Source organism: Diachasma alloeum, unplaced genomic scaffold (genome assembly GCF_001412515.2).
Source record: "Diachasma alloeum isolate Michigan unplaced genomic scaffold, Dall2.0 Dall_scaffold_00364, whole genome shotgun sequence".
In the NCBI taxonomy this organism is placed as follows: Eukaryota; Metazoa; Arthropoda; class Insecta; order Hymenoptera; family Braconidae; genus Diachasma; species Diachasma alloeum.
This window is the reverse complement of record NW_021680503.1, coordinates 891,275-902,285: the sequence shown is the minus strand read 5'-3', so window position 1 is coordinate 902,285 and position 11,011 is coordinate 891,275. Positions and strand designations below refer to the sequence as shown.

General features: G+C 36.8%; 1 protein-coding gene across 5 annotated transcripts in view; it reads right to left on the bottom strand.

Moving 5' to 3' along the window:
- Nucleotides 1-1,514: 1,514 nt before the first annotated feature.
- LOC107041398 (facilitated trehalose transporter Tret1) overlaps nucleotides 1,515-11,011 on the bottom strand; it is an 11,904-nt gene continuing 2,407 nt past the window's right edge. The window contains exons 1-5 of one of the 5 annotated variants that reach the window (XM_015261940.1): nucleotides 8,595-8,655; nucleotides 6,516-7,046; nucleotides 5,837-6,016; nucleotides 3,275-3,471; nucleotides 1,515-3,091 (exon numbers count right to left, since the gene is read on the bottom strand). In XM_015261940.1, the coding sequence (XP_015117426.1) occupies nucleotides 2,123-3,091; nucleotides 3,275-3,471; nucleotides 5,837-6,016; nucleotides 6,516-6,567 (1,398 nt within the window). In that variant the 5' untranslated portion in view covers nucleotides 6,568-7,046; nucleotides 8,595-8,655 and the 3' untranslated portion in view covers nucleotides 1,515-2,122. Of the gene's footprint in view, nucleotides 3,092-3,274; nucleotides 3,472-5,836; nucleotides 6,017-6,515; nucleotides 7,099-8,594; nucleotides 8,656-11,011 lie in introns of those variants that run through there. The other 4 variants (XM_015261942.1, XM_015261941.2, XM_029126329.1 and 1 more) reach the window with 4 other exon arrangements.

Genomic DNA, 11,011 nt, shown 5'->3' with positions numbered 1-11,011 from the left:
GTGATCGTCTCCACGGCCTTCCAACTGAAAGCCCTAACACTCTCGCTCAAGGGAGCGCAAGCATTTCAACTCGACCTATGTACTCACTCTATCGACAAACCAAAAAGGGTTACGGGAAACACTGGGTAGCACATTATCTTGGCCAAATATTCCACGGTGATATCCTGATCCTTAACCGAATTTACGTAGGAAAATCTCAAAATTACTAAACTTTAACTCAACAAAAATGACTCGAAAAAAAGAAATATCTGCAAAATATCTGGTTTATTTAATGAAGTTATTTAATGAATATTATTCTCAAAATTTAGGGAATCGATTCACGCGATAGGTAACCAATTTAGGTAGTTTTCCGAACTTAAGGTAGCTCTGAAGTAGAGTTAAGGTAGCAGGTAGCTCTAATTCTCCGTATAGATTTTATATCACGACAAAAAGGTAACGGTTTATAAAATCTTACTCTCTCTCTCTCTCTCTCTCTCTCTCTCTCTCTCTCTCTCTCTTTCTATACATAAATACCCTGGAGTTCCGCAGGTGACGAATTCGCCTGGAATTTCGTCACAAACTACAGAGATTTTTTTTTTTAATTTTTGAAAAAATGTGTACCAACAAATTTCCAGAAAATTTTTTTGTTTTGCAATTCGACTCCTGCGCAGCTAATTTCATTTTGTTTAATATAGAAATTTGGAAAATTTCTATGCCGTTCATGTAAAATAGGCAGAAAAATTATCCTTAAAATGTTAAAAATATATTCTCGATTCTTTCAGATATATTTTTCGGGCTACTTTACATGAATGGTGCAATTTTTCATTAAAACAACGAAACTAACTGTGCAGGAGTTGAATTGCAAAAAACTCATTCGTAATTGTTATTGCACATATTTTTCCAAAAATTTCGCAAAAAAAAACCTCTGTAGCTCAGAAATTGGAGGCCCTGGACTATTTTTAACATTTTAACAGTAAACAATTAGTTTTTTTGTGCTAATTATTCGTTTGAAGACATATATAATCGATCTTCAATGTATGAGTAATCTCACTCCAATAGCCCGCGACATTTAAAACTCACAGTAGTCTTTCCCTAACATAAGTAAATTAAAATGAGGATAATAAAATTGGATATACAAAAATTGAGAAGAAAAATTCAAATCCCATTCAATTCTAATTTTCATTTAAAAAAACTCTTTTCTCATCATTATTCCGCCCAGAACCAATCGGTTCATACAGCAATAAAAAGAAACTATAAATCAAAATTGTTGGAAATGATAATGAAATTTGGTTATCTAACTTTGTGAAAACCATTGCGATGATTCTCAATCAGAAAATGAATACCCATTCTCAACAACAGGAATAATAAAGTCTATGGAGGGAATATCAGCAGAATAAAACAGCAGTTATGAGCATTAATGCTAGACCTATAATTAATTAAATTACCATATACGTACGTAGATTGAGTGACTTGGCAGCATGTTTATGGATTAGTGTGAACACGAAGCCACTGGTCTTATTAAAAGTCATTCCTCGTTTCATTCACTCAATCTTTTTATTATACGCCATAAAAAACCAGTTCCACTGGATGACGTCCGCAGAAATTTTTGAGAAGATTTTTATTCTCCGAGGATATGTAATACAAAACAATTGAAAGTAGGTAATTTATTATCGATGAATGTGATGTTCTCCATGACAAACTGAATGATAAAGTAAAAGGGATGTTGTAAAAATAACGACATCGATTGAATGCACAAAGGACTCGACGTTTCGCTGAATTACTTTACTCTCCTCATTCTCCGAGAGGAGTAATACAAACAGAAGAAATAATTGCAAATGGATATTGCGCTCGAGAAACAGAAAATAATTTTCAAGATTTATTCCGTCCACACAGATTCGAAAGGTTAATTGAAAAAGATACTTTCCTCAATATTTTTCTTCTCAATGAATTCAAATGATTTATGGAAGGGAAGATGCAGCATTCGTTGGCGTCACCCGTTCCGCTAATGTCTGCTCCCTCCCGTCGTCACGTACCTAATAAATGAGTCCCTAATAAATGAGTCATGAATACGGTGGTAATTTTCATAATGTGTGTCTGAAACAAGATAGAATAGTGACTAAAACAAACTAACGCGAGAAATCTCCTACAGACGAGTGATCACATCTTTCTTCTTGCTGTCCATATTTTTCTGTATCTCAATGAGGGTCTTCCCCTTGGTCTCGGGAACCAAGAAATAAGTGAAGGGTGCCACGCACAGAGCAGCCGAGGCAATCATGAAGAATATAATCCTCTCCCCGACGAGATCGAGGACCGGTTGGAAAGCTCTGATCGCACAGAAGGAGATGAACGCTGCGGAACAGGTGAATGTCAATGACGCAATAGTCTTCAAAGTCGGAGGGAATAGTTCACCGAGTAAAGTATTGGGCATGGAGAGCATGCCGCAGGGCAGGGCAAAATTGTACAAGCAAAGCGCCAAGATCGGTAGCCAGTCGATGGCATCTGGATCGACCCCATAAGCCAGTAAATTAAAATGAATACCGAGCATCACCATCGAGAAGCAGACACCGAAGCTCGAGTAGATGAGCAATGGCCGTCTTCCACACCTGTCCACAAATATCATGGCAACAGCCCCCGCAATCACCATGATCACCCCGAGAGCTATGACGACGATGCTCGGAGTAATTTGTATATCACTTTTTCGCATGATAATTTCGGCGTAAGAACTGATCACATTGTGTCCACCACAGTACAAGAACAGATTGAGCATTGACACTATCGCCATGTTTTTGGCATTGTTCAGCTTGCAGAACACCTTGAGTTTATTCTTAAAACTTTCACTATCACTGTTTGCGCTCCCCACAAATTCCTTCAACTCGTTGATCTCCTTGGGCGCATCGGCATGCCGCTTGTACCAGAGCAATGACGCCTCGGCGCGTTTGAAATCTCCTTGGAGTATGTAGTGATACGGGGATTCGGGGATCCACGAGAACAATATTATGAATGCGGCGGCAAGACTCACTGCCACGTAGCCGTACTGCTTCAGGTCGAGGAAGGGACCCATGGCGTTGCCCAGGAGTGAGCCCATCGATGATGCATTAAGGTTCAAGAATATCTGGAACAAGTCGTCAATCAATTACAACGATCCTTAACGACGAAAGACAAATATTTTTTAATTGAATTTTTAGTTGTGAATTTTTGAAATAATTAAAAAGGTGTAAAAACACCGCTTCAAAAAAAGATGAGAGACATTCGTTCGTGTTTTCTTGTGGAATGTATTGCGAGGGGATTGACTTACCAACGAACCCCGGATGGACGGATCTGCGATCTCGCCCATGTACAAGGACAAGGCCCCCCAGATCATCCCGGAACCCAGACCGTTGCACAATCTCCCAACGTACAGCCACTCCACTGATTTCGCGAAGATCATGCACATCCAGCCGAATGTTAGGGGTAAGGTACCCACTAGCATTGTCTTCTTCCTTCCTATTGTGCCTGTTTCCAAAAAATTATCAATAGGGGAGGGTAGGGTAAAATGGACACTTTTGACTTTTTTAAAAATATTCATAACTCAGAAACAGATTTATCAATTGAGCTCAGTCTAAGCTCATCACAAAGAGGAATCATTGTTTTTCAATTGAAAAATAAAACTAGTGGATTGGGCTGTTGGTCGCTCGCTGCGCTCGCTCCCATTGTGGGTGGGTTGGTAGCGGATGTATTCATGTGGGTCTGACCCGTCGGACGGATCGCACTAACAACTTCCCGATATTATTATTCCTCCCATTTTGACTAAAAGAATCCTTTTCAACTCTCAATACTCTGTTTATTTATTCATGAGAAACCCTTGTCTGAGCGATTTTCAAACTTTTCTCCAGGGAATTTTGGAAAAACCACTGGAAAAATCACTGGAGTTTCAGAAAATCCTAGATAAATCACTGGAGTGATTGACTCTAGTGATATCCTGATGTTGACAATGCCAACCACGTCATTTATACAGGAGAAATACTTATCTTAGCCATTTTCAAACATTTCTCCAGGAAAATTTGGAAGAACTACTGGAGCGAATTACTCCAAAATCTAATCAGGTCTAAGTTACATGAAGACCTTTCGATTGCGTCCTCCATCATCTTGATCGCGCGAGTCATTCGGGAGAAATCGTTAACGAAAATTCCGTGGCATACAGACCTACATACACACATACACACATATACATACAGACATGTTGTTCAGAAGTGTTTTAGACACCGAGAAACGTGGATAAATCGCAAAAAACTAATGATTCATTTTCAGGGTGATTACAATAACTACCCGATAGATCGGGAAGTTGATAAAATAAATAAAAAATTAGAAAAAAACGGAAGAAATATCATGGTGAAAAATATATGAAAAAAATTGGAGAAAATGAAGAGCTTTTCTTCATTATAATCGTTCGTTATGAGCATCTTATGAGAATGAGAAATTTTTGGTTATTTTTTTCTATTTTGAATTTTTCGTTCTGGAATAACTCGAAAACCATCAGACCAATATCAACCAAAATCTAATCCGGTCTATGTTACATGAAGACGTATCGATTGGAGAAAAAAAAAGTTAAATCGGATCATTCGTTCACGAGAAATCGTTGACCAAAATTTTGACCACATACGTACAAAGTAACACACATACACACACACACTCACAGACATTTTGTTAAAAACTATCGAGGAACATTAGAAACATCTTGAAACGTGGAGATATCATGGAAAATCGATTTTTCATTTTCGGGGGCATTACAATAACTTCCCTGCCCGGGAAGTTAATTATTCCATTTCATAAGCAATTCAATACGTCATAAATATTTCAAAAAAAGTCAAAAGTCCGTTTTACCCTACCCTCTCCTATCTCAAATTCAGGGAGGAGAAAAGGAAGACTCGTCAAGACTTTGGAATTGGATTCAGCACTTGATCCATTTTTTTTCTTATTCTTGAAGTGACGATTGTTTTTGTTGATTGATTGATTGAGGATTTTATTGCTGTACATTATGTTGTATAAATTAAATAATGACACAAGACGTGTAGCAAAGATAACTAGGGGTAATATAAATAAAAAGGAAGACTCGTCAAGAATTTGGAATTGGATTCAGCACTTGATCCATTTTTTTTCTTATTCTTGAATTGAAGATAGTTTTTGTTGATTGATTGAGGATTTTATTGCTGTGCAGTATGTTCTACGAATTAAATAATGACACAGGTCATGTAGCAAAGATAACTAGGGGCAATATCAACAGAGATTTAGATCAGACACACACGCTGTAAGTGTTAGACTGTTTAACGTAAAAGCAAAGCTGAAAAGGACAGGAGGCGGACTATCACCAAGAGCAAGAAGAAGGCATTAACTCTAGATTGATCACCCTATAGGGAAAACCCGGCCGCGCGTCATTTTTCTTTAATTACAATTGACTGGATAACCGGAAAAATTCAAAAAAAATTGACTTTGTCAATTGAAGTGTCTAAAAAATTATAGTAGTTTTTAGAACAACATATTTTCCTAAAAATTCTTAAAGAAAACAAATTATTTTGGACAGATGAATTAGTTTTTCCCAGGTTAAATGAAATTGCCCATGACGCGACGTTGCCGGAAACTCGCTAAACGCGCCCGGGCAGTGTAGAGTGAATTCGGCAACGCTAAAGCCTAAATGACACGGCGGGGAATCCCCGCGGAGGTGGCCAATGGCAGGGTCGCGTTTGGTGACCGACTGGGGTTAATCAACGATAGAAAAGGTTGAGTAGAGAATGGAATTTAATTCCTTCAAGCATGAAAAAACGTTTTCAAAGGGCTTATGAAATATTCTCGGTATGAATACATAAAAATTTAAGTGCTTTACCTTGACATACGGCCCCCGCGATGGCCCCTAAAACCCTCCCAAGACTCAACAACGAGGCAACCCAAGACCCTTGCTCAGGAGTAATTTTGAAAGTCGTCTCAACATCATCCGATATGAGTTTGGCGAGAAATGGTGAAGCCCAGCCGTTGGCAAGACTAGCGGTCAGAACAGCCAGAGAAACTGGCGAAAAAGAGTTTCATTAAAACCAGTCCCACACTGTTAAAAATTTTGGTTTGAATTTTCCGTGCTAAATTCCGGAAATTTTTATTGTGTTCAAGTTCCACTGAAATTTCAAGAAATCTTGTCACGGAAAAAACAAATATTCCATTGATTTTCTGTTCAAATGATCTGGAAATCAATAAAATAGTTGATTTTCCAGTTTAATTATTCTGTGAAAATTCAGAAAAATCCGGAAAATTCAGGGAAAAATTGAAAATTCATGTCATTTTGTTTATTTAAATGTTTATGTCGTTTTGTTCATTTAAAAAATGATTATGAATATTCATGTTCCACTGAAAACCCATGACTTTTCGTGAAGTCTACTTGAAACGTGGAATTTCATAATCATTTTTTCCCTAAATCCGATTCAATGTCACTCTGATGAGATTTACTACAATATCTTCCATAAAATTTCAAAAAATTTCTAACAGTGCATTTCCTCTCCTAAACTATTAATTACCTGTGAATCCAGCCAGCCACTGCGGCCAAAGCGTCTTTTCCACAGCCGTCATGTCAGCAGAGTGCACTCGATTATTCCTAAGACGTCTCACTCAATGCCACCACCGATCCCAAAATTATTGTCTACTATCGTTCCGCGTGCTATCGGAGACAATGCTCACCAACGACTGTGCAATAGCGAATGTTTTCCCGAATATAGCCAGGGCTCATGCACTCGTCATAATTCACCTTTTGCCTCATAACACCTGACGCACTCGCTATTGGTTTTGAAAATTTCCATTATTCATTGACATTGTAAAATGTTAAAACATCATTGTCCCATATCTATCAAGACAATATAATCTCAGTTAAAATATCTCCACTCTATTCCTTAATTTACAGTGGCTAATGCATGCACAACTCAGTTTGTAAACTTGTGAGTGACACTTGTCGAGGGGAAATGAAATAGCACAACTGTCCCCGCACTTTGTCAAATGACTGCTGTTATACTCGTGTATACAGCTAACTCGGTTAGGCTCGCCTAAGGAGACAGCTACATATAAAGATAATTCTGACAATGTATTCAGCGTCTTACGAACTAAGAGTGTCATTTGATTCCCCGGCTATTGATGTAACATCGATGATACTCTCAAGGTTTTCCTGTTTCTAATTTCTCTGTCTTGTTATTGTAATTATTGATGAAATTTATTCTATCACTTGTGAATTTCCCGGTTCTTAGATTCATTGGAAAAATGGCAATGAGGGAATTCATCGAATAGTGGATATGATTTTTGCGAGGGGTTTTCCACGTGACATTTCACATTTTTAGTGCGTGTTAACGAGGTTTGTTAACTATTATAATGACTCGTTAACTATTAAATAATCAAAGTAAGTCAAGAAGCCTCGTTAACTAAATTAATCGCAACTAAATTAGTAGCGAAGCGATAAAACTTGACACAAATTTGAATCGATTTTGACTATCAATCGGTTTTCAATGAATACCTCGGAATCTAAGGCCGATAGCGAAATTTTTGTTATAACCTTTTTTGTAGAGGGGCTTTACAGATACAAAAAAGGTAGCTACGAAAATTTCGCTAGCTCCCTTAGCTGCGGAGATATTCCCCGAAAACTCAGTTTTGTGTTGAAATTACGGGGATTTGTTTGTCTGAAAAAAATTGATTGGCAACATTAATTGCAACTGATTGGTACAATTTATTCTCTCACTTGTGAACTTCCCGGTTCTGCGATTCACTGGAAAAATGGCAATGAGGAAATTCATCGAATAGTGGTAATGATTTTCGCGAGCGGCAATCGCATTTGCGGGGATTTCATGTGACATTCACATTTTTAGTGCGTTGATAGACGGATTTTATTGCTCTTAACGAGGCTTCTTAACTATTATAATGACTTGTTAAGTATTAAATAATCGAAGTAATAGTCAAAACGCCTCGTTAACAGCAATTAAATAGTAGCGAAGCGATAAAAATTGAAATAAATTCAAATTAATTTTCATTATTATCCAGTTTTCGTTGAATACCTCGGAAGGTAAGGCCGATAGCGAAATTTTCGTTAAAACCTTTTTTGTAGCTCTTAAGCCCCTCTACAAAAAAGATAATTACGGAAATTTCGCTAGCTACCTTATCTGCGGAGATATTTCCCGAAAACTCAGCTGTGTTGAAATTACGGGGATTGACAGAATTAATTAATTGTCTGAAAAAAATTGATTGACAGAATTAATTGAAATTGATTGGTACAATTTATTCTCCCACTTGTGAACTCCCCGCTTCTTTAATTCACTGGGAAATACAGTAATAAGAGAATTCTTCAACTAGTCAGAATTAATTTCACGAGAGGTAATTGCATTTGCGTTGAAGCCACGTGATTATCATTTCACATTTGCAGTGAGTACTCGGGAACATTGAGAAATAGAAACATATCTTCGAGGTCTATAATTCAGAATATACCGATGGTAGAAGAGATAAATTCATTGAGGATCTGCATACAGACGTCTTTGAATGTCAATGAAAAACTTTATCGGAATTTTCTGTGAGTAGTGACTTGGGAATTAGATGTCGTGACGTGTAGAGGCGGAAATACTTACGGTGGTTCGTCTAAGAGGAAAACTTAATAACTCATATTGCTGGGAAGAATCGAACATCAGGAGGCAAGATTTCGCTGATAGTGGAGTCATTATTTTCCTCTTATTCATTTCCTCGTATGTAATCCCTTCTTTATTGATTTATGAGTCACTTTGGGAAATGAGATTCTATTCCGCTGGCGGGGGGGATTAAAGGGATTATATTAAACTGAATCTTTAATATGAAAATAGTTGTATCGTTCGGGAAATTCAGATTTACGGGCTTGGTTCTTTTTTTTGGATCAGCGTGGAATCTCCCGTTTTTTTCAATTACGGAATATTTACTGTTGGAAAAAAATTTAAATTTTGTGGACTGTTGACTAGAAAATAAAATCAGGACTTGGTGGTAGAACTAGAGATGATTTGAAATGTCTAAAATAGAACATTGATTTTTTTTTATTTCCAAGGTGTTAATTATTCTGCGTTGCATCAACTATTAAATAAATTTTTGTTAACTTTCATTTTGTAGTAGAGCTAAAGATCACTTAAAACGTCTCAGAAATATCTACAAAACAATTTTTTTATCTTAAAAACAAAATTCTTATCTATTCTATGCTGTATCACCTATTAAATAAAAATCTCCGCTAAAATCGAAAACGTTCTAAAAAATTTCTCACAGAAATCTTCCAAGACCTAGGGGAGAATCGGGCAAAATAGGACGTTTCGTGATCTTCACAAATTGTCAATATCTTCACTATTACTATTATTAAAAACTATTATTATAGTTTACTGAAAAGAATTATTATTATTTCAAATAACTGATTTTTTAGTTTTATAATTATTATACTTTTTATTACTGACATTATTATTCGTATTATTATTATTCCAGGTTTATTTATACTACTGTATATCGCCACCGTCCTTGTAACTAAAAATAATATTAAAAACTATTATTATATTTTACTGAAAAAATTATCGGTACGTAATATTTTCACTTATAAATCAGTAGCGAAGTGGTAAAACTGTTAAAATCGACTTATCTCCCAGTTTTGTTTTTGAGGAATATTTCCGAATCTAAGGGAGATGGCGAAATTTTCGTAATTACATTAGTTGCAGCTCTCAATGGGCTCTACAAAAAAGGTTATAACAAACATTTTGCTATCCCCCTTAGATTCCGAGATACTCATTGAAAACTGAGCAACAGTCAAAATTGACTTGAGCCAAGCCAATTTTGAGGTTCTCGAGGAAACACATCAGCGACATTACAAAATTTCTTAAGAAATGTGAACTACAGATTTAAAACTAACAGTTAAAATAACAGCAACAATGTCTAGATAACTACAACCAAAATTACACAATCTGTGATAATTGGAGGCTGTTATCAGTCGTTTTCTTTTTTTTGTGTTTTTCTTAGTCATGTCAGCTGAATGAGCCCGAAAATGGGCTCCGAAGCTTTAATAAAAAAAAAATTGACTTGAACCGTTTTACTACTTCGCTACACTGAGAGAAAAATCTGAAGTTCGATTTACAATAAGAAAATAGTTGAGGCATTTTGGTGAACGATACGATTTTTTTTTGTATGGGGCACATAACATTATAGTAACTTCACAAGCGTAATTTTTGCAAATCAAAATGCAGTTAAACTAACAAAAGTTCAAAAGTAACCACGACAAATCTATCGTGAGCAGAACTATAAAATATTTGCAATGACTACATTCCATTGTAGTAATTAATTCTCTGGCCATAGTTACCGTAACCCATGAAAAATTGTTGAGGACTTTTTGATTATAATTCAATGCTGATGGAATATAGTCAGAAGAATTATATTTTTCTCTCAGTGTACCGAAATGAAGCTATTGACAATCGGAAAAGATCTCAACGTGCCCCATTTTGCCCGCCCCTCCCCTGAAGATCATTTGAAACATCCCCAGATCTCCAAAAAGCCTGCGCCTTTTTACCTCAAAATCCTCATCTATTCTGCGTTGTATCAAATATTAAACGAAAATCTCCACCAAAGACTTCCATAATCCGCGTCTCTAGGGCTTCACCGAAAAAAATTCATAAAACTCCAACAGCATAATGACCCGAACTAAATGAAAATTAGTCCCCAGTAATTTTCATGTAATAAGCTTCGCTGCCCCCCCCCCTGCATATTAATACGTCGAGTATTTTTCCCCCCGGACATCCTGCGCCCATAAAATTATGCCATTGTATATATAATCCCGGCGAACCACCGCATGCATAACACCAAAAAACCCTGAACCACAGAACTAAAATGACAAATTCTAATCCCCAAAAATGAGGAATCGTCGTCCTAAGCCAAACGCTAAAACCCCACAAAGAAAACTTTAAATATCAATGTGTGATGCCTCGTGCTGTGTACCCCGACCTAAACCCGAAGGGGTTTATTCGTTGCGCATTGGATGACTCGCGCCGCTTAC